This window comes from Saccostrea echinata, unplaced genomic scaffold, assembly GCF_033153115.1.
Source record: "Saccostrea echinata isolate AGI-Se365-2 ecotype Australia unplaced genomic scaffold, CSIRO_AGI_Sech_v1 ptg000002l, whole genome shotgun sequence".
NCBI classification, from domain to species: Eukaryota; Metazoa; Mollusca; class Bivalvia; order Ostreida; family Ostreidae; genus Saccostrea; species Saccostrea echinata.
Genome location: NW_026889751.1, coordinates 3,611,354 through 3,635,561, shown reverse-complemented (window position 1 = coordinate 3,635,561; position 24,208 = coordinate 3,611,354). Strand labels below are relative to the sequence as shown.

General features: G+C 33.5%; 3 protein-coding genes across 3 annotated transcripts; all 3 read right to left on the bottom strand.

Annotated features, from left to right (window-relative positions):
* Window positions 1-987: 987 nt before the first annotated feature.
* LOC133205416 (uncharacterized) lies at window positions 988-4,028 on the bottom strand. Its single transcript, XM_061341229.1, has 8 exons — window positions 3,890-4,028; window positions 3,664-3,761; window positions 3,337-3,462; window positions 2,484-2,638; window positions 2,290-2,402; window positions 2,021-2,160; window positions 1,559-1,774; window positions 988-1,252 (listed from the first exon to the last, which is right to left on the bottom strand). Exons 4-8 carry the CDS (start codon window positions 2,634-2,636, stop codon window positions 1,017-1,019), a joined length of 858 nt encoding a protein of 285 aa, XP_061197213.1. The 5' UTR covers window positions 2,637-2,638; window positions 3,337-3,462; window positions 3,664-3,761; window positions 3,890-4,028; the 3' UTR covers window positions 988-1,016.
* Window positions 4,029-8,054: 4,026 nt separating this feature from the next.
* LOC133178356 (beta-1,3-galactosyltransferase brn-like) lies at window positions 8,055-11,171 on the bottom strand. Its single transcript, XM_061313088.1, has 3 exons — window positions 11,085-11,171; window positions 9,899-9,975; window positions 8,055-9,665 (listed from the first exon to the last, which is right to left on the bottom strand). The coding sequence occupies exon 3, from the start codon at window positions 9,645-9,647 to the stop codon at window positions 8,394-8,396; it is 1,254 nt and encodes a 417-aa protein (XP_061169072.1). The 5' UTR covers window positions 9,648-9,665; window positions 9,899-9,975; window positions 11,085-11,171; the 3' UTR covers window positions 8,055-8,393.
* Window positions 11,172-13,123: 1,952 nt separating this feature from the next.
* On the bottom strand, window positions 13,124-13,943 carry LOC133178355 (uncharacterized). Its single transcript, XM_061313087.1, has one exon. The coding sequence runs from the start codon at window positions 13,792-13,794 to the stop codon at window positions 13,132-13,134; it is 663 nt and encodes a 220-aa protein (XP_061169071.1). The 5' UTR covers window positions 13,795-13,943; the 3' UTR covers window positions 13,124-13,131.
* Between the last annotated feature and the right edge of the window lie 10,265 nt (window positions 13,944-24,208).

The following is a 24,208-nucleotide window of genomic DNA, read 5'->3' as shown; positions in this document are numbered from 1 at the left end:
AGTATTTTCATTTTCATGGGCAAATAAATTTGAATAATAAAAGAAAAGAAACATTCTTGACACTGTGTTTTTAATGTCATGTTTTGATATAGATGCTGATGTACACAAGTCTACGTCCTGACATGTTTCTTGCCATTGATGAAATGATGCAGAGGTTCCAGATAAAGTATATTGATGGATGGACACCATCTTTCATTTCCTTGACTGACCAATTGTTGATGACTTTAATGAAACTGACAATGAACACCCCATTTTTGGACCTAGCTGAGAGGTTCAACACTAGTGCGTCATCTGTAAATAACATTGTAACTTCTCAGATTTGTGCATTGCATGAAGTTTTATATGAAGGACTCGTAGAGAGTCGCATTCCTTCTCTCCAAAAGTGCAAGGGGTCTATGCCTATAAGTTTTGGGGATTTCAGTTCATGTAGAATAGTACTTGATGCGACGGAAATCACCCAGGATGTTCCAGGGAATGACATGAGATTGCAGGCCAGCACATATAGTGGATACAAAAATTCACACACTGTTAAAAGTGTTACAGGTGTTGCACCAAATGGTGCTTTGGTATTTATTAGTAAATTGTACCCTGGCAGCACATCTGATGTTGCAATTGTAGAACATTGTAAGGTCTTAGAACAGTTAGCACCAGGTGATATGATCTTAGCAGACAAAGGGTTCACTATTCACAAGTTGTTGCCCCAAGGAGTACATTTAAATATTCCTCCCTTTCTCACATCTAAATCCCAGTACACCCCCAGTGAGGTCCAGCTATGTAGAAAAATAGCCAAGTCTCGCATACATGTTGAAAGAGCAAATGAGCGCATTAAAAATTATGAAATTTTAAGGCATGTCCCTCAGCAATTTAGATACATTTCTACAAAAGTCTTTCAATTATGCTGTGTTTTAGTCAATTTTCAGGATCCTCTCATGCAAGAAATTGCTCAGAATTTTGCAAGTGTAGACAACTAAGATGTTAAAATTAGAATATGTTTTCACCATGTTTAATGTTATATTTTATAGCTGTTGTACATAAGGAAGAAATTTACAGAAATAAAAGTCTGTCAAAACAGATATGTTAATTCCCCAATTGACGTCTTTGTTAATTCTAACAATAGCACAGTCTTTTGGTGTCCAGACCATGAAATCACACAAGGACTTTCCAGTTATGTAAAGTTGTCCTTGAACTTGATCATAGTATTGGTGGTTTTCTCGTAATCTGTATGATTTCACTCCATGAAAATCCTGAACCTCTGTATGAAAAAATAAATAAAAATATATTTGTCTCATTTTTATAGAATAAGAATTTTCATTGGTGCTTCAAACATTAAAACACAATATTATGTATTTAGTATAAATTTATAAGTAATTTGTTCCTTACAATAAAGTGAGAACGCTAATTATATGCCTTGAGTACTAGCATTATAATTACAACAGGAGGAGAAAACTTTTAACAATTGTTACATGGGTACCTAACTTTATCATATAAAACATATATATTGGAGTTATTGAAAATAATTAACATTTTCAAAAAAATACTTAATATACACTATTATTACCTAGGCAGAAATCATTTACTTTTTCAATAGCTTCTGGAATGGTCATATTCTTCGCTGAAAAGGGGCATTTCACCTCCAGAATTTCTGGCTTAACGTTTAACATCTCTAACATGTCAGCTAGTCCTGGATTCTGATAGTTGAATTCGAATGCAGCTGGGCGACGAATGAGTCCATCTGGGCTTGACCCAAGAACCCCATTACAGTGTAGCCAGATACCTTATAAATAGCATTATAAAGTTACAGGATAACATTATAAAGCAACACTCCGAATATTGTTATGCACTTATGTACAAGAAGACTTGTTATAAACATAACATCAAAACAGTATATTCATACTCATTATCTTCAACTTCAGTTTAATAACTGAATTTTAAATTATCTCAAGTACAATTTTTTTTATTATTATTTATTTGCCTTAAAGAAATTAACATTTTGCTTGATTTATGAAAGAAAAATACCAACCTGTTGGCTCTACAACTGCATCCCCAAAAGTTTTGTACTTTTCAATGGCGACTTTTTCATTGCACATCCCCCAAATAATAGCATCCTTTTTTGACAGATCATAAGCTGAACATAGTCTTTTGTATAAGGAGATAGGATATCTATTAAATAAGGAGCAAGAACATCTGTTAAATAAGGATCAAATTTTCAATATTTTTGATTTAATTAACTGCTTTTACATGTATTATTTAATTAAATGTACATATAAAGGCATATAACTACAGGTATACCTATTTCTCTTGATCGCTGCCAAAACACAACCAAAGTTTGATGCTGTTAATCTATTCTTCCTAACAGATGACCACATGCAATTTTCTTTTTGACCAGTGGTAAGAGAGGCAATCTACAAAAGTCCTTAAACTTAAACAACATTCAAATTAAAACTGAATACTTTCAACTCACTACACAACTTTTTTGTCTTTACCTGTTGGATTTGTTGCTCATTAATCATTAATTTTTGCTTCATCCAAGCAATCGGATTTTCCGCAGAAATAAATTCCTGGCTAGATATGAGGTCTTCAACTAGAGGCACTGCAAGTGTGGGTACAGGCGGCTCAGGGGATAGTATCCAATGCATTGCTGTTGATTAAATTAAAAAAAAATTTAAACCCTCATAGAAAAATAAGGCAAATACTCAATAACCCTGTATTAAACTGCAGTTACATTACCAATTATTAATACCAGTATATATGTTTAATATTTTTTCAAACTTATTTTATTCACTACTTCAAATAAGTGTGGGATTTCAATGTATACAATGACATGTGAAAAGAATGTACAAATAACTCCTTCAGAGTAAAAGAAATAGGTTTAAACATAATAAAAGTGTATTATTAAAAGTTTAATACAAAAACAAGAACAAAAAAAAGACAAGAACAAAGCTAAACATGTGACAATAAAAAAAAGGATCAGATTAACCTGAAAATCTCCCCACAGTAGTCAATTTCTGATATAGGAACTCCCTGTCCCTATCATTGACTGGCCTATTTGTTGCCCTAATAATTTTTGACAAAGGTTAAAAAAATAGAGCAAAATAAAATGCTAAATGGTTTAACACAAAGGCCTACCATGCAAAATAATTAAATCTGATACTTAAGGTACACTACATATTATCATTCACTACATACTGTAAATTGAAATACAAGTTAAATGCAAACATACATACACACACACATATCTCTCTCTCTCTCTCTCTCTCTATATATATATATATATATATATATATAATCATATATATTTTGCACATTAGTAAATGTAGTAATCATGAGCTAGCTAACCTGTAATTTACAAATCTGTCTGCTGCAGGGAAAAGGTCCTCCATTGTCTTGGTTTGTCGAGGTGGGACCGACTTCGGATTTTTCACCCACGACTGCCGAACATCTGTCTTGGAGACATTCTTATACCTGTTGAGAATTAAATACCTGACATACATACTTATTTTATTGAAATGTGTTTAGAACTTGTCCACCAGGGATTGAAAAGAAGTTACATATATTAACATGCATAGCATATTTTATTATGCTTGTAGGTCCATCGAATGCTTTAAAATAAATTCAATAGATTTATAAGTTGTTTATTGACTAAATAAATTTAGATTAGATTACCCATAGAGAAGGAGGCTAGCCTTATGGTGACATTTATCCTGCCCATTAACACACTCACAGGTGCTGTTCTCCACATTATAATTCGTTCCAAGACTAATCTATATATTATATATCCATTAATAATATATTGATATATTTAGCTCATATATAAGTAGAATCAAACAAAACGTTTTCTTATCATTTTATTTTGTGTATTCAGTCTCAAAATGAAGGGAAATCCGCCTACCGTTACATTATAACTCCTGTCTCGCATTGAAGCTTGGACCACACCGCGGACGTATGAAGCTTCCTGGTCATAAATAAACCTCAGTACATGGTCAGAATGTACAGCTATTTCAGATTTTCTGCTCAATTTTTTGGTTCCAGCTGTATAATTTGCCCAATATAAGATAGAAAACGCCATCGCACTATTTACTGCACACCGGCCGACATGTTTGTTTATCTCCAAAACTGAAATCTCGCGAAGTCTCGCGTAACACTGTGTAGGCCTATTGCTTGATAATTCAAGTTTGCCGCTGGGTGATTGGCTAATCATAAAACGTTACAAACTTTTGATTGGTTAATTGTTCCCATAACAAACATATCATGTCATATTAATTTTGATTGGTTAGTTTAAACCCGGAACTCTCTAGTTAGGTCGGTCATATTTTAGTCCTACATCAATTGGACGTGTATACTTAAATGGGAAATAGTTAAAATCCTAGCCTAGGGACCAGTCAAAATTTATCGAAATTGACGATTTTTTAAATCAGTTTACCAGTTTGCACCGATCCCATGCTTCGATAAATTTTTACCCGGCGGTCCCTTAGGTTTTATTTTCACCTACATTGAGAAATATTGCATTTCACAGAATGAATATTTTGATATTTTATTTGATAATTTACTTCAGAAAAAAATTATATGCAGCATTTTTTTCTCAAGTTCATTGACTGGTCAGGATGAAAATGGCGTATTCGTGCGTGAATCAGTGGCGGATCCAGAATTTTCAGAACGAGGAGGGATGTTCAATAAATAAATAAAAACACTATGGGGAGGGGGTGACTTCTCATAAACAGGTTGCTTTTCTTCATATTTAATTACAAAAAACTCTTCTTTCTAACTAGGGAATCCATGTTTCGGGGGGGGGGGGGTGTATATTTGAATATTTTGCTAAGAGATGAATTTCAATACTTCATAAAACATCATATTTCACAAAAGAACTTCATTTCCCGTGTTCAATTTATGTCAATTTTCACTTTAAAACGCATAATGGATAATCAGAAAAAAGAAAAAAATATAGTCAGAGGCATCTTATTGAATATTTCTTTATTTCATTTCACGTGATAAACTTTAAGAAACTTACACATTTTAGAAGTGTGAAATTCTTATTTCTTGTTTTATCGAAATAATCGTTACTTTGAAATAATTATTTGGGAACATACTCTACTGAGTTTGGTTCAACAATTAACCCGCCACTTTGTGTTCACGAAATTGCGAAAGGGGGGGGGGTATATACCGAAGAACTGTATACAGTGTATATACTGAAGAAGTATATTTCATATATTCTGGTCAAAGGAGATGGGTGAACATGACGAGCGATAAGCCTAAAGTGTGACAAACATGAAGATGAAAAATTAAATTTCAATTATATCAAAATTTTCCTTGATATTTCGTCTAACATTAAAATATACTTTATGTAAAATCTCTACAATTTGCAAATATCCCTCAAAGATTGAAATTATTTGCCTGTGAAATATTAGACACACACTAAAGCGGGCAAAAAGAGTCATTTTCTCATACTATAACACTATTTTCCGATATGAGTGGGTCTTCGCTCCACCTTTTTGAAAGATAATCCTCAAAGTTTACATAAAAATATACATTTTTTGGTTATCAAAAATATGGAGCAATGACCCACTATACCTTAAAAATATACTTTTATGACATAACATTCGCATCTTTTCGAGAAATACTTGAAGTCCATTAAGTCAAGGGTCATATCACAAACATGATTTAAATACCACTGTTCGTCAGGGCCTGTGTAGTCTAGTGGTTAGCGTGCTAGTCTCGAACAATAAAAGATAAAAAAAAAAAAAAAAAGCGTGCTAGTCTCGAAAGAAAATGATACTCAGGATTTTTATTGCTAGGGTTCGAACCCCACGAATACCACATTAATTTTTTTAATAAAAGAATAAATTTTGCCGAGAAAATTTTCCTCAGAAAAGTTTTGTTTATCACAATTTCATAAATTTCAATAATGAGAACTTTACTCTAAATATTAAATTCACAAACTGAACATGATTTTTATATTTCTGAAGCTATAGGCTTTCTGCACGCTATGTTCGCCCATCTCCTTTATTATTTTTATACTACACCTTTTATGTATCATAGACATATATTTCCAGAGCTTGGAGCAATGTGTAATTCAGTCCACTCCTATATTCAGCATTCATCCCACATTTACGCCAGATTTTCCCAAATATTCTTACATAACATATCAAGTCATTTATGTGTGAAGGTGTGTTACTGTAGAAAACTAAATTGAGAGTATATATAAATTAAACAAACAAAAAGAGATGGGTTTTAGTATGTAAAATTTTAGTGATTACATTCGATTATTAAAGATTTTATATCAGTTGTGACATTATTTTTGGATTAACCTTCGTATGAACCTCATATGAACTACTTACAAAGTATAACGAAATGATACTTGCCGTCGCTTCGCCCAGTATAAAAAGGCACTACTCTTTTTGAGCCTATAAGGAACACTGAATCAGAGTTCACATGGTGTATCTCGGATAATCCTCCGGGATATTTCAAAAACATATATGATATGTACAGTCTTCAGATGCACAGCTTTGGTATAAAACCAACTATTCGTATCCCAAATAATGAATGAATGTGAATTTTTTTTTTTACATTAATGGCAAACTAACAACTAAACTTTATTATATGCGTGATGAATTTAACTTTTCTATCGTCAACTTTCCTTATTAGTCCCCTACCGGTGAAACCTGAGGGGACTATAGGTTTCCTCTGAGTCTCTCCGTCTGTCTGTCTGTCTGTCCCTCTGTCTGTCTGTCAGTCTGTCCCACTTGGTTTTCCGCACTTTTTTCCTGAACACTTGCAGATATTGAGCTGATTTTTGGTATGCGAGTGTATCTTGATGAGTTACAGATCAAGTTTGCATTTCGTTCCGCTTCATTGATTTTTGACGGAATTACGGCCTTTTCAATTTTTACGGGTTTTCCGCAATTTTCTTCTAAACACTTGCAGATATTGAGCTGATTTTTGGTATGTGACTTTACCTTGATTAGTTATAGATCAAGTTTGCATTTCGTCCCGCTTCATTGATTTTTGACGGAATTATAGCATTTTCAATTTTTAACGGGAACCAGATTACACTTGCCGGTAGGGGACTAGTATTGCTAATGCAATACTCTCAGAATGCTTGTTTATGTACCGGTAGCAATACACCATTATCACCTGCATATGGAATTTATGTCTCCAACAACAGGAAGTTTAACAGTTTAGCAGATTTTAAAACTTTGAAAGCAGACTTTATCAGTATGTTCTGACGTTGAATGTTAAAAAACAAACAAACAAAACAAAACAAAAACGGCATGGTGTTGTTCAAAGGAAATATACCCATTATCTACGAGGCGGTTAAACAAAATCCAAAAATCCGAAGTTGGAGTTACATCAACGACGCCTTAAAATGAGATTTAGAGACACCGCAATATTGTTTGGCAATACATGAAATGTATCAATTCAAAAGAACTATAGAAAATAAAGACACACAAAACAATAAGCATAGAATTTGAAAAAAAAGTCCAACAAGGTTACATGGATTACATTACCAACAGGAAATAAATACTCTGAAAATCTTAAATAAAAATTAATTTCCTTAGGGTTTCATGTACTCCTTCTTTTATGGAATTCTGAAACGGAACCAGGTAATATCAATGAAACTTTTCAACCCTCCCCCACATTTTTTTATGGGGGAGGGGGATGTCTCCGAAATCGATCCCAGTGCTATGTCATGATAAGGATACAATATGGTACATGCAACAATTTTGTACAAATTAATTACCAAGTTATGACATTAATAACACCCCAAATGAAGCAAGATAATAAAATTTATTTTAAGGCCATCCACTAAATCAAAATAGAGCATGACATATATAGACAAACAGGTGGTGAAAAATCACAGGAAGACTCACATGAACCACTGGTTCAAATGTCATTTTACGTTAAATAATCAGGTTTCAACCGAAAACTCGTCAAGACAGCAGACAAATGTGTGCAACTGTGTTTTTGTCAATTTCAAATAATAGTTACTCTAAAATCAAATGATTGCCCTAAACTTAAGTATTAATATCATGATATTTCATTGATTTCCATACAAATAGTCAGATAATAATAGATCTTTACACACAATGCCATGGTATCTTAACAAGTAGTTCTATCGGTAAGTTCAATATCACATTCCCCTTTAAGAAAATAAGCAAATAAAAAAATTACCAGCAACAAAATTATTTTAATAAAAAATATTTTATTTCGTCATTCAGCTATTTCAGACTATGTACAACAATGCAGAATCAAGTTGTACATAATATATTTGCTTCGAGCTCCAGCACGATGCAGATACACATTTCCATATAATTTATAAAACAAATAACATGTGAAAAAATTTCTTCCAGGACAGGGAGAAATTTATCGTATCCTGATAATAATGCTCCAACATCCCTTCAAGCAAGCGTCGGTGAACAGAATTTACTTTCTCTACAATATTCTATCCACGTTTGCATCATAGACTCAGGGGACGATATTTGATGATATGCTAATGTATTTCGAAAATTCATCGTCACAGCATTGTTTGATACTGGTCCAGGTTTCTTCATCAGGAAACCGGGCTGATTTTTGCGCACAATTTTCAGTTTTTCTGCTACAATACCAAGATAAGTGTCATCGATTGAAATAGTTTGGATATAAGGTATAGCTAGAGCAAATTTCTTAACAACAAGCGCTGACATGAGATAGGCGTATCCTGCAAGATATTTAGGGTACTTGTCAAATGGATAGTCTTCCCACGACACAAACCATTTTGACGTATTATCCCGGTACGGTACAGAATGAGACAGAAGTTTACCTAACATCATTTCAGGACCTTGGTTCCTTGATTTCCTGAATTTTTTGAAATTATTTACGATAAGAAAAACGTCATCATCTACGTAAAAGCTTAGCTGGGCATTACGACAGTGATGGGAAACCCAATTTAAACCCATAATGGTTTTTAATGTGTTGTTCGAGTAATTGTCCAAAAAATCTTCCTGTACAATGTCTCTATATTTCAAAGCCTCAGTATCAACTCGTCTTTGCACACTTCTGTTAAAACCAAGAAGAAAGACAATTTTAACAGCTTCGTAATTGCTAATATTGCCCCAAGTCTTCCTAATGACATGTCGGTTTAAGAAATTTTCCACTCTAGATTTTACAACTAAAATGAGAAATATGTTAGATTCTTTACATATATTTTGTCCTTGGTGAATATAGTTAAAATTATGTAGATTGATGGGTTCATTGACTATTTTCTTGCCCTCGAGTTGTGTTTTTACTAATTGTACAATATCCAGCTCTAGAGGATAAAGAAGAGGCATAAATGCCAGTTTCTTCTTTCGAATATTAGAAATGTTTAACGGTGGCGCACACTGGAATAAAACTCTATTCACAGTATAACCATTATAGTCCTGGACATTTTGTAAATGACTAGTATTGAGAGAAAGGGGGCATCCCTTCCGTGGAAAGTTGTTGGAATATGAGTATTTGTGGAGGTTTTCTGTCTCGATGCTGGAAATATGAGCAAATACTGTAATAACAGGCGTCCTTTGTTGACGAAAAAAAATCCAGAGGAACAGTGGAATTGTAAGAAGGAGACACGGACTGTGACAATTCCTGCAATTCCTGCATCTTCGCCATGTCAGAAATCGGACACATGATCGCATGCTCAACAAAAGAGCAATCTGTGAAAACAGAAAAATCTAGTCATTTCATGCGAGACCAAAGAAAGTTTTCAGCATATCAGCCAATGTTCATCCCAATGATCACATATTTTCAAAGTTTATTGGAAAATTTGTTCTCTAGTAAACTATCAAACTATATGAGTTCAAGATGTTGTTCAATTTCAAAAATTAGAGACTGGTCTAACTTGCATTATGAAGATAGTAAAACTACTATAACTTTTTTAACTGCTTACCTCTTAAGAATGTGAAGAAAATATCGAGCGGCGGTTATGTTTCTTGCTTCCGATGCCATACTTCCATCCTTTATTCCCTATGTGCAGAAGAGTTTTGATAAGAATTTGAAAAATGTTCTTATGACGAGAATGTCCATAAATCACCTTAGATATCCACTCATGTTAGCACTTTTACGATGGAGAAGAAATTTACTAATGGCAAGAGAAAGTATTGTCTCCGAGATCTAGAGTATAGAAGGTTCAATACTTTTTTGTCAGTTAGGTTTGTTTAAGTTCAAAAATCGATTTCACATTGTTAGGCATGTAAGAAGTGTTTCAAAGACACATTTGAGAAATAAAACACCATTTGAATTTCGATTTTCTGTCATTGTTTGGTAGCAACAAGGGGTGTATATATATATATATATATATATATATATATATATATATATATATATATATATATATATATATATATATATATAAGCATGCAAAATGGGTTTAAATTAAAACGTTACCATTTAACGTTGTTATATTGTTAATCATTAATGACATTATAATTTTAAACGCACTATCTGTGGAAGAAAATAAATCCACTAAACTGCAGCAAAATACTACAGTTTATGTGGTCGATTTGTGTGTAATTTTAAGGTAATTTTAAAGCAATCTCCGTTTTTTTTCCTTGTAAATTGATGGTATGTCTCTGAATAATACGGAGTAAAAGGTTCATTTACAGCGCTTTGCATATTAGAAACTATATAAGAGCATTATCTATATAGCTAATGAATAATTTTAAAAATGTTAAGAAGAAAAATGGTCGGTGCTTTTCTTTAAGAGCAAAATTTCCTTTATCACTACAAATGAAGTAAAATTCACCATTTCTTCTGAAATGTTGCACCATATTTAACAATAACCGAGACGTTACATTTCAGATTTTATTGAATCATGAGACTATTGTTTCATGTAGGTAAATACTTTTCTATATATAGACATGGAGAATTTACTGACCACAGTGGCACCAGTGTAACATACAAATAAGACTACTCATTATTTGTGAATCACGAATTTCTCATATAAATACATATCTGATCTGTCGACCGTCACAGTGGGGACTAGAACAGCAAATTCTGTTCATACAAAAATGTTCATTTTATGCACTACTGTGAAAGTTTAAAAGAATTTAAAAAAATATGTTATTTGTACGTACCTTGAAGGTTTCCTCGTGTCTAGCAGCTACTGAAAACAATCCAGCGTCGATCAAGAGGTTGTCTTGGTAGACTTTAAAGACAACTTTCATCTAGCCATTGCGGAAAGCAGCAGTTCCCACTATCGATCCATGCAGCAGCTATATGTCATTTCGAATGTTGAAAAGCTGTTTGAACATGAAGCAGGAAGCTACTTTCAGGATCAAATACACTATGCTATGATCATTTTATGTCAATTAAGCACAAAAATTTTTTGGGCAAAAAAAGTTTCCTGTTTTCAGATTTCCCATTCAGTCAATATAAATATTTCCCATTCAGTCAATATAAATATTTATGCGTTTATGGATTAATCAATTATAACACAAATCCTGAAGTCCGGATTTATTCAACATGATTTAGAGGTCAATGTAAGATTTTGATATCGGATATCGTATCATCCCTGCTTTTGTGTTAGTATCCAGTTCGTGGCTGCCGTCTAATGGTTCATTTAACCATTTGTATAATGTATAACACCATCTGTCAAACACACTCAAGTTTTTAAATATAACAGCTGTCGAGCTGGAAAACAAAAGGACAATTGATACGAGTGATTTGGTATATATATATATATATATATATATATATATATATATATATATATATATATATATATATATATATATATATATATATATATATATATATATTATGATTTTATTTTATTTTATTTATTTATTTATTCACATTCAGAATTGTATAAAATGCACAAACCAGGTGGTTCAATTATTAATGGGAGTGGATCCGGTTCGAATTTTCAATACTACTAGTTCAACAACAACAGAAAAAAAATAATGCTGAATATGTACCCAGATCTATATAAAAAGTGAAAACTAATTCTGGTTAAATAAATTTTTTGCCTGCTACCTTCTTTTTATAACTGCTACGTGAAAAGTTTATTCGGATGATTTTTATTTATTGAATTTTATTTGTTCTGCAATAATTTACTTTTACATTATTCCCATTTTGCAAGTGCCAAAAAAAGCGTAAGAAAAGAAAAATTAAATACAGGTGTACGTGTACATTCACGTCATTTTCTTCTCTCAGTTTCCTTTGGGTTTCGTTTTGCCATTCCAGTTAATTGCAGATCATTTTGCCCTGTTTGTAATTGTAATACTAATTTGTTTTGAAGCATACTGTCCTATACAAAAATTTAGAAATTTTTCAATTTAAATTTGTATATGACAATTAATTAGCACACTTTTTTTTCTAAAAAAAAATCTCGCCCGATCAACACTCAGGCTGTGCTAAAATAAGACTATGTAGAAATATGAACGTCTTATTTCTCGCTTGAAGAACTTCTCTTTGAGTTCCCTGACGATGCCGCTCACGGATTCTGTCAGCCACGATCTGCGCTCCTTTCTATCTATGAGTCTTATTAAACAGATTAGAGACAAACTCCAACCAGCGTTTTAACTTTTAATATGGAACTGACAAATTTTGATACAGGTCGGTGTACTCGGGACGGCTGTCCGATTCCGACTGCTCATCCAAAACAAATTCAACAGTATATATAACAATTATAGAGTGACATGTGTAAAAATGACATTTGGAGATAAATAGATAAAGGTTTTGACACTTGAGTAAACCCTTAAAATAATTGAGGGCCAGATTATCGTCCTTTTGATGTTATTTTGCATAAAGATAATTTAGCAATATCAAACGATGACAGGTGTTAAACCCAATTGGCTTGGATTATCTGAAATCGCCGATGTTTTAATTCAATAAAGATTAAGAGTCGTAAATTCAATAAAGAAAATGATTTGAAAAGCTCAAGAATTTTGAAAGAGTTGTTCAAAAAAACACAAAACAGTAACTTAATTTTAGAAACTAGAAAAATCTCTTATAACAGTAAAATTTTCATCGTGATAATCTGTCCTATACAAAAATTTAGAATTTTTCAATTTAAATTTGTATATGACAATTCTCCCCTTGCCACAAAAAGTTTGTCCTCAAACTTAAAAAAAATATACACATGTAAATATAAAATTAACATTGTGCAATAGTAAATATTCAAAATTTAGTGTTCAAAATTTCTTTGTATAATTCAGAATCTTTAAACTGTCTATATTCCCTTCGGACAAGTTTACTGTTTTCAACATCTCTTTTACACATACAGTTCTGTTTGATTGATCGCAGTACGATGTGTTCCATTTCATAATTTTCCAGAAGCCAGTTGTAATGGGAAACAAGTCCGGAAAGTTTCTTTAGATCTGACACGGCATAGTTTAAGTATGTAGAATACAGTTTTATCTGTTGATCTTTTTCCTCGTTCGACTTTGACTGTTTCTGCAATTTCCATTCTAGGATTTCAATGTCCATTTTCATTAGCGCTTTTGTATATTGGAGATCTTTTACCACGGACTGAACTTCTGATGAAAACACTGACTTTAAATTGACACACTCTTTAAATTTGGAATCACTTATGTTTGCAAACGGAAGTACCCGGAACAACCTTTTCCTGCTGTTGTAATCCTGCAGTCGTTCGGTGTCCCTTTTCCTCTTTGCATCCGATTTTACAGCGCGGCACGAACGTTCTCCGCACACTCTGCTAAAGTGTCCCTCTTCTCCACATCTATGGCAGCGTTTCTCCAAGGCGTTGCAGACGGAGTAATGCCGTCTGTTACATCTGCTGCAAAGCGGCGCTGAAACCTGCCACTGTGGTCGGAACTGCATGCCAGTCCAATGTTAAAGCTGGTCGTCCTCGGAAACTTTGAGATTTGGGGAATACTCGCTTAGCTTCATGAGAGGTGGTGTTGTACCCGGATTCTCCACCAATTAGCACAATTTAAAAAAAAAAATTATCTCGCCCGATCAACACTCAGGCTGTGCTAAAATAAGACTATGTAGAAATATGAACGTCTTATTTCTCGCTTGAAGAACTTCTCTTTGAGTTCCCTGACGATGCCGCTCACGGATTCTGTCAGCCACGATCTGCGCTCCTTTCTATCTATGAGTCTTATTAAACAGATTAGAGACAAACTCCAACCAGCGTTTTAACTTTTAATATGGAACTGACAAATTTTGATACAGGTCGGTGTACTCGGGACGGCTGTCCGATTCCGACTGCTCATCCAAACCAAATTCAACAGTATACAGTGTATATAACAATTATAGAGTGACATGTGTAAAAATGACATTTGGAGATAAATAGATAAAGGTTTTGACACTTGAGTAAACCCTTAAAATAATTGAGGGCCAGATTATCGTCCTTTTGATGTTATTTTGCATAAAGATAATTTAGCAATATCAAACGATGACAGGTGTTAAACCCAATTGGCTTGGATTATCTGAAATCGCCGATGTTTTAATTCAATAAAGATTAAGAGTCGTAAATTCAATAAAGAAAATGATTTGAAAAGCTCAAGAATTTTGAAAGAGTTGTTCAAAAAAACACAAAACAGTAACTTAATTTTAGAAACTAGAAAAATCTCTTATAACAGTAAAATTTTCATCGTGATAATACATACAGTCTGCCTTTGGATGAATATGTTACTAAATATTCATCTTTACAGCAATAAAATTATTTTTACTGCAGTTAAAATAAAATACTGACAATTGCTATACTCACAATTAAATACTACTTTAGTAAAATTATTTTTACCTCAGTAAAATTATTTATACTCCAGTAAAATTATTTATACTCCAGTAAAAATCAATAACTCTTGAAGTAAAAGTACTTTGTTGGTATCAAACTCGAAATAAATTAATTTTACTCTAGTGAATATTTTTTTTATTGAATAAAACGTATAACACTAGGTATTGCTACTCACCATAGATAAATCTGTTATTGAAATTCATATTAGAATCGAACCTGCAGTTAACTTGCACATTGCTGTTTGTTCTTCCTCAAAGCAATCAATTTTGTATGCTTTATGCATCTTCACACATTCAAAATTCAATAAATATTTTTCTTCTATTGATCACGTTAAGTCCTATGGTAAATCTATTAGAACTGTTTAGTAAAGACTAAATTAGACACCCTCTGTTGTGTAAAATTTTGACAATATCGAACGCGTCAAGAACTAAAAGGACAGTGGAAATCTGTGATATTTTCAGACAAAGCACCAGTATTTGTTGGTCAAACGAAAAAAATATAATTATATATTTAGAAAAAGGCCATTTTACAGAATAAATAAACAAAACTATTTATCCATATTGGCATTCACAATGTGAAAATTTTGTATAAGAAGATCGTTATATAGATGTTTACAGTAACAAAAAAAAAAAAAATAAAATAAAATCCGCCCACCCGCCCCAATTTTTAAGCAAATTAGGACGAAAATCTAGCTTTTAAATCTTTGTGGCCTTAAGACCAAAAACTGAAGGTCAAGGTTGACCTTTTTTTCTTTCTCCATCTGAGAAATTATTCCATTTCTTCCACCCTCTTCCAGGCGCGGATCCATGATTCTTTTCCAGGGGGAGGGGGTTCCTCCCCAGTCAAAAAATTTCCAACCCTGAAATTTTGACAAGCAAAACACACGCACACACACAGACAAACAAAAAAAAAATCAATAATAATAATAAAAGAAAAAAAATTAAAAACCTAAACTCCTTTCCCAAATGTATCCAACCCAAAAAATTTCTTGACGAGCAAAAATTAATAATAATTTTAGAAAAAACAACCTAAACTCCTTCCCCAACCGCGAAAAACATATTTCTTAAAAGAGGTCCACGTTTTCTGGTGAGGGGGGGGGGTCCAAAGTCATTTTTTATTTGCTTCAGTATATACATTTAATAACTCTGTAGATCCAGGGGATCCGCCCCCTCCCCCTCTAGATCCGCGTATGGTCTTTTTTCCTTAGGCGGGGGACACAAATTCTCTGAATTAGCTTGTTAAATTTAATGTGAGGTTCACGTTAAATCATGGTCCTTTATCAAACGACTTGAAAGTCTCTATACAAGACAGAGTTATAGTTTTTTCAAGAAACTGAAACTGCAGTCCTAAGAGATTTTTGCAGATTAACATATTTTTGTGTCGCCTGTAGAGCAGAACTACACTTAAAAATCACTTTGCCTGGCACACCTTATATCTTGAGAACTGTTTAAGGTTGGGATTTGAAATTTGGCTCATCTATTGCTTGGAAGAATGGCTTTTGTGAAATACCAGGGTTACCGACCTCGTGACCTTTGAACTTGATCTTTGACCTACTTTTCAAAATATACCATATTACCGATTTTCACATATTCTTTGACCTTTTCAGAGGTAAGTTTTGCTATTAGGCAAGTGCACTGTTTGTCAAAAGACATGTTGAAAAATATCAGTGATACAGTCCACCTGACCTTGACCTTTGGCCTATTTTCAAGAATACTCTGAACCGTTGTTATGTCTTATGAATTTTGAGAAGCATGGCTTTGTTTATAACTAGCAATGATATATATGTATATGATCTACTGAAATCGGTATTCACTCAGCCTCTATCGTCAACCTACATAAAACCTCGCGGTTTTTCTCGACTTGACGGAAAAGGCCCAGTGATGTTCTCGACTTGAAGGAAAATGCCATGTGATTTTCCGATTGTTCCATTAGTTGTCTTTAAAAATAAAACGGGATCGGTAAACCTACTTTTGATCATGAGTGTCAGGAGTTGTTGAAATGAAATTCTATCAATAATTTTTTTTTACTAATAAATTTTCTCTACTTGAAAGAAAAAGCCGATGTTGTTCTCGACTTGACGGAAAAGCCTGTGTGATGTTCCCGATTGTTCCGTTAGTTTAGGGTCGATATACCGACTTGGGCTTGGTGAACGTGGAGATTGTTAAAATAAACTCGTATGAATGGATGATTATTTTTAATAAATTCAATTTGATTTTTCATTTTAATTTGAATTTATATTGAGTTTAACTTTTATGTTAAATATTATTTATCGTTGTCTTACTATCCGCGGATTTTTTTTCTTCGCTTGATTATAATGCTAGTATAAAATTTAAGAAATAGATGACCATTCTTAAGTTTTATTTATGTCTTTAATGATAATATTAGGCGACATGTTAAGTAAAACTCAGTTCTACAGGACCAAAGAGGAATAACTCTATAAGCTTTTTTAAGAAATATTAACTATGCGTTTTCCGGTTTTCCCTCCATTTACTGTAGTAATATCACCTCACCCTCATGCATATACTTGAAATTTTGTTAAGTACAATAGGACAATGCACCAAACTGCTCCGATTCTTTGATAGTTACTGTGCCGGTTCGCAAATTATTGCGTCGAAATACGAAGTACTATTTAATTATCTATATATCCACAAATCGAAATCAATGAATGAAGTTGGATTTTGTATGGGCAGATTTCTAGTGATGTCTGGAAATAATATGATGTATCCATCACAGGGATGGGAATATACAAATCTCTCTCTCTCACTCTCTCTCTCTGGTTTTAAAATGTGTGTATTTAATATGACACAATACAAAATTGTAGAATTGTACCATTACTTACTCATACACAATATACTACATTATTGTTAAATTCTGATACTAAGTTTACAAACAAACAAGAAAAAACAAAACAAATAAACATGCCCGGATCTAGAGGGGGGTCCGGGGGGGATCCACCCCCCCCCTTGAATTTGCAGAGTTACTAAAAGTATATACTGGAGCAAATAAAAAATGACTTTACCCCCCCCCCCCCCCCAAAAAAAAAAAACGTCGACCCCACCAACATCGCCGCGGAATGGCCATAACGTTTGTTTTGTTTGTAATTGTTTGTTTGTTTGTTTGTTTTTTGCTTGTCAAGATCTTTTCTTGATTGGACATTTTTTGACCGGGGTGGAATCCACCCCACCCCCACCCCCACACCCCCTGGAAAAAATTCCTGGATCCGCGCCTGATAAACAAACGGTTCTTGTTGCAAAAAAAAAAACGAATTTTGTGAGCAAGTAAGTTATGCCGAGTCTCAACAAACTTTTCCTGTCGCCAGATCTGTTGATCAGTATTTTACACATTTGACCGGTCGATGTTGAGAAAAGGAGGGGATTCCCTTAAATTTTCAAACGGACGGTCATTTATTTTATTTTATTTCTCAAGATTGTTTTGACATCTAAATGCAACATGACAGTTTTGTTTTTTTAATTTGAACGATGTTATTTTTCTTCAGAACGGACAAAAACGATTAATTTGAAAAAAAAATCAAAGGTAGGTTTAATCTAATTTATTTGGCGCTACTTTACCGTAATTTGTTTCCGTCTTTGCATAAATCACTTTGATTAATTGAACAAATCTAACAAGTATGTTGTGATACAATTCTTGAAAAGTAAAGGACTTTATTTATTTAAATTTACTACTCCTGATAGTTTAGAGGGGTATTTTATCTAAAATTTAGTATGTATTGTCGCTCATGAAATTACGAGGAAGAACGAAGCATTTTTCATTGCATATTTTATGCCCATATGTATACTGGCCTCAAACTCATTCATTGACTCTTTTTTTTTTTTTTACATTTTCAAAGCTCTATATTTTATGATAATATTTGAAAACCAGACTATGGCAATCAAAGTAGAATTTTGTACACGAAATTCGAAAGGAAGAAAAAGAGAGAAGAATAGGACAGCAATCTGGCGGGATTAGCGATGGCGTCGAAGCAATAAACAAAAACGGATACCAGTCAATTTCCTTTGTGTTCCAAGCAACCTGTAGAAACATAAACATGTTAAAACTCTTTAAATTGTAAAAAGAGCGATGTAATTTATTCTGGAATTTGCTGATTTAAATCATAAAACTCTTAACTATGTAGGAGACTACAGACAAAACGTAACCCGAAAATGAGGGCATATTAACATTACTTAACGCATGAACAATATATAAATGTTCGTTTATCTACTCAGTTATTTCTTTTTCCTTTCCACCAAAATGAAATATTTGTCTCCGATCATTACTGCCATTCTAAGAAATAACTATTGCCTTATCCTTGTTATCTCTCACTATTTTTGAAACCAAACCATAAATAAACATGTTTCAGCCGATTTATGACTTCGTTTTTAACGGTCTAAATTTGAGGTCATCACATTTTCTTATAACAAAACACCCAAACACTACAGTCCAGGTAAAGTGATTAAATTGGATGTTTTGACCACAATCTTATGACGGACACGAATAGTTTGAATTGGATTGCATGGCCCTTGAGCAAAATGACATACGTGATTGTTGCACGGGCCGTAGCGGGTTACTTGTCTTTGAAAAATAATTAATGATACACCAACAGGTGAGCTTAAAAATCACATACATTTAAAACAGTACATAACAAGAGGCCCACGTGTCTTAATGGTCACCTGAGTAAAATACACCCATGTAAAGTATATAATAAAACAAAATAAACTGATAGATGAAAGTGTGACATCATAACCGTGCATTTAGATTGTCTGCTAAATGTACAGGGCAATGACAATGACAATGAATTTATTCTCATAAACTGACATTAAGTACAGTGTAGAGACAGATTACAAATATAGTTAAACATATGTGCATCCGTGAAACAGAAAAAGTACAAAGTCAAAAAACTAACAATGACCTAACCAGGAGAGCCAACTCTCTCACAGATAATTTTTATAAATTTACACAGTTTTATCAATTTAACTGTATTTTTTGTATTAAAAAGTTGATCAAACTTATACACATTTGGATATAAATAGTAATACTTTGATATTAGTGATAATCTTGATTTCAGAATAAATGGATCATTACAATTGAATAAGTAATGATATTCATCACCAATTTCATTTTTTGAACATAACTTACAAATTCTATTCTCTCTTGGTACATTTTGCCATCTCCCAACTTCAATCGGCAATTTATTATTACAAGTTAACCTACATAATAATTTCCAGTACTTACAAGGCAAAGATACTAAATACTTTTCTAAACAAAATGAAGTTTTATATATTCTGTAATTAAGACCTTTAGGTGAATTAAACATTTCACTGTACCATGACTGATTAAACTGATCATACAGAGTGTTAAAAACTACTTTCTTCAGCCAAGATACATGCACTGGTTGGCAAGTTTGCCAGATATAAGAAAGCCCACATTCATTCAGTATAGATTTGATAAAGTTACACCATGGACTATTCTAGTTCTTCAAAACAATTAACAGATTTGATGATAATTTATCACCTTGTGAAAGAGATAATTTACACCAAAAACTTATCATTCTTACCTTAATATTAATTGAAAGAGGGTATCTACCTAATTCACCGTATACCATAAAATTTGGTGTAGATGATTTTACATGTAAAATATGTTTACAAAATTTTAAATGCAACTTTTCAACTAATGGTGACTGATTATAACCCCATACTTCACATCCATATAAAAATACAGGCTTTACAATTTTGTCAAACATATCTAATGTACATTCTACAGTAAGGTTGTGTTTTCTACATTTTCCTATAACACCATACATAGCTTTTGTTGCTTTTTGAAATAATTCCTTAATATTTGTATTAAATGAACCATTTTTACAAAAATTTACACCTAAATATTTAAAATTATCAATAATTTCTAATATATTACCATTTAATGTAAATGGTTTTTCAATTCTTGGATTGCCTTTTCCAAAGATAACAACCTTAGTTTTATTAGTGTTAGCTTTCAGATGCCATCATTTACAATAATTGTTAAAAATATTCAGTTCGTGTTGAAGATCTTCCTTAGCACTTCCAACTAAAACTTCACCAGCTTTTTCAACAATATTATCAATAAAATCTAAAGAAATTTCACCACAGTTTAAAAGTTCATCTTCTAAACTTTCAATTTTACTAGCTTTATTTTCAACACAGTTTTGGTAAATTACTTTCTCATCACTATTCCACCTCTTAGCTTTTTCTGATTGATTATTACAATCATATGTCATGGGATATTTTCTATAGTTGGATTCATTGGTTCAGGATACATTCTCATTTTTACCGTTATTGGATTATGCACATCTGAGTACAATGTAGAAAATGGTAAAACACATATTTCTGAAACATGTTTGATAAAGTTAATATTTGCAATGCAGTAGTCTACTATACTGCAGTTTTTGCAAGTGAATTCACCATTTACATCAGTGTTACATCTTCCATTTAGTATGAAAATATTACAATTTTTGCACAAAGTTAACAATTTTTTACCAGATTGGTTTAATGTTTTGTCTTTTGACTTTCTATTAACAGATAATCCGTATTTTTCAAGGTTTGAAACATCACATGAATCACTAAGAAAAATATTTTCATCAATTATGTCATTTGAAAATGAATGATCATTATTATGAGAGTTGATATTTTCAAAAAAATCTTTCTCCATAGCAACCCTACTATTAAAATCGCCGATTAGACAAATGCTACCAGAACTTTCAATAAAATTACATGTTTCTCTTTCTATTTCATCAAAAATATCTATTGTAGAAAACCGAGAATTTATGGGTGGGATGTAAACAGTACCAATAATTACATTATTTTGGAAATTAAAAGCTTTCCCTAATAATCTTATCCACAATACATGTTCACATTCATTTTCTATTATAGTAACACATTTAGAATAAATATCTCTAACATATACAACAATCCCACCTGATTTTCTCGAGGACAACGATAATCTATGTTTACAAAAGGCATTAAAATTTCTAATTTCTATATTATCAGCATTATCTGTTTTTGTTTCTGTTAGACAAATAATATCATTTTCATTTATAAATTCGATAAATTCAGGATTTTGTAATTTTGATGTGAGTCCGCAAACGTTTAGACTAATTATTTTCAACGTGTTGAGAGAGTTTTTCGTCTCATTGCATTCGGCAAACCTCGGCTGATTCCGTCACCTTCATCAAACTTGATGAGGTACGAATCGGCCGAGGTGTGCCGAGTGGTCTCATTGTTTACACATTGCTAGACTGGTACCCTGACATTGGTTAACGGGCGCAAGCGCCCTGAAAAACCAATTGTAATTCCTAGCGGCAGCGACTGGAATCAAGGGCAGAGAACCAGTGCTAACACATTGCAAGTTCCTGTTTGTGCAGTTCTCCTTGGTTATCCTAGTGCGTATTCGCATTCCTGATGTTTACGTGCGCTGTCTGCGGCGGCGGCGCCGCGCGGTTTTCAAATGCTGGAAATGATAATCGGTCTCCTAAATGGTTGGTCTGTAATGGCACCAATTGTCCCTCGACGAAAAGCTTGTCAACAACAAGTGTAGCCCTTTTCCCCTGTCTTTTGGCGGCTTTGTACTGGGGATATAGTTGTTTACGCCGTTTATTGATTTCTTTCGGAAATTGTTCGTTAATTCCATATGGCTTGTCAGCTAAAGATCAAGGGGCTGCACGTCTAACTCTTTCTCGGTCTTTGTGCAGCACAAATTTTGCAACTATCGGTTGCGGTCTGGTTCCACCCTTCCTCCCCATTCTATGCACCCAATGGAATTCAATGTTGTCTGTGATATTCAGCTCGTTCTTAATAATAAAAGTTTTTTATCAAAGTCTCTGCGTCTTCATCATGAGTTTCTGGTATCCCGTCAAATATTAGGTTATCCCTCATTGACCTTGTCTGTAAATCTAGGTGACGTTCTTTAAGGTCACTCAAGTCTAACCGTACTGCTTTGAGTTCTTCACGCATCGCTTCATGTTCTTTCAATGTTGAGGTCGACCTTTTGTCTATTTCTTTCACTGTCCGCTCGATTTCCTTCACAGCCTTTTGTTGCTCATCATATTGTACTGCTATATGGTTCATTCCCTTCTCAATGTCTTCAACTTTAATTTTCATATTTTTCAGTTCTTTGAGTTCTTGATTAACACTACTTACATTTCGTTCAAGGTCACTTAACCTTTTATCTATATGATCCAGGGTATTTAGTTTAGATGACACATATTCAAGTTTGTTGCATATAACTGTTAGAGTTTCGCGCATATCAATACTCTGAGGAACAGTGTTCGATTGGGTTTGTATTGGCGACAGAAAACCTGCAAATTGTCCTTGTGGACTTTGTGGCATATAAGGTTGTACATGTAATTGACTACCTTGAAACTGTATGTTAAGGGACGAGTTTTGCGAAGTCCCGTTGATTCCACTGATCACTCCATTGTTGAATGAAGGATCCATGCCCAGTGGCATTTTAATGAATTATAATTGTATTTACACTTTATGATCAAGTGCCCCACCATCAACCCAGAATCCCTTACTCTGTGGCCATCGATTTTACAATTTTGGTAGAGGGCTCAGTGCACATTTTGACTTACTTCTTGGTGTCCTGGAGTAGAGAAGAAGAATTTAAAAGATTATATAATTTTGATTGCATGTTTTGGCCCTACCCCTCAAACCCCAGGGGGACAGGGGACATCATAGCCATGCACTTAGTTCACCTGTTTAATACATAGGGAATATGAGAACATTTTCGAAAGAATGAATGATTTTCACTATGTAAGATCAAAAAAGCCCTTCTCTAACACCGGAACTCCTGATCAAGGGACCACGAATTTTCCATAAATTTTGGAAGAGGCACCCTTACTCATCATAACCATTCAATAAGTTTGTACGCTTAATACACAGTGGCAGAGAAAAGAAAATTAAGAATGAATTCACTTTCACCATATAATCAACAGAGTCACGCACTTAACACCAGCACCGTGACCCAGGGGCAGTGAATTTCCCAAGTTTTGAAGAGGCACATTTATTCATCATAATCATTTATTTTGTCTGTCTCCTCGATATGCATGCACGGGGGGGGGGGAGGGGGGGGGGAGAAGAAGCTTTTTAAAGAATACATGCATTTTCACTTTATGATCAACAAAGCCCTTCCCTAACTCCAGAACCCATGACCCAGCTAGGGCCATGAATTTCACAATTCTGGGACAGGGGCCTGGGCTCAATGCCTTTTACAATCATGAAACAGCTAGTTTGACTGTTTGATGTTCAAGAGTAAAGATTCTCTAAAGATTGCAATGACTTTGATGGTTTTAGCCCCATCCTTAGACGTACCCACAGGAGGCCAGGGACCATGAAATTCAAAATGTTTGTTCTCCTCCACCCATAATGGCTCTACCCACATGCAAAATTTAGTTGAAACTGGTTCAGGGGTTCCAGAGAAGATAGAAGCTGAAATATTCAAAAGTTTACCACCGACACACGACGT

Excerpts from the sequence above, each read along its gene's own strand:
- LOC133205416 (XM_061341229.1), bottom strand. The coding sequence starts at position 2,636 with ATGCATTGGATACTATCCCCTGAGCCGCCTGTACCCACACTTGCAGTG. Across the intron at positions 2,403-2,483 it reads ATGAGCAACAAATCCAACAG|ATTGCCTCTCTTACCACTGG; the intron begins GTAAAGACAAAA and ends GGACTTTTGTAG. Across the intron at positions 1,775-2,020 it reads TGCAGTTGTAGAGCCAACAG|GTATCTGGCTACACTGTAAT; the intron begins GTTGGTATTTTT and ends GCTATTTATAAG.
- LOC133178356 (XM_061313088.1), bottom strand. The coding sequence starts at position 9,647 with ATGCGATCATGTGTCCGATTTCTGACATGGCGAAGATGCAGGAATTGC.
- LOC133178355 (XM_061313087.1), bottom strand. The coding sequence starts at position 13,794 with ATGCAGTTCCGACCACAGTGGCAGGTTTCAGCGCCGCTTTGCAGCAGA.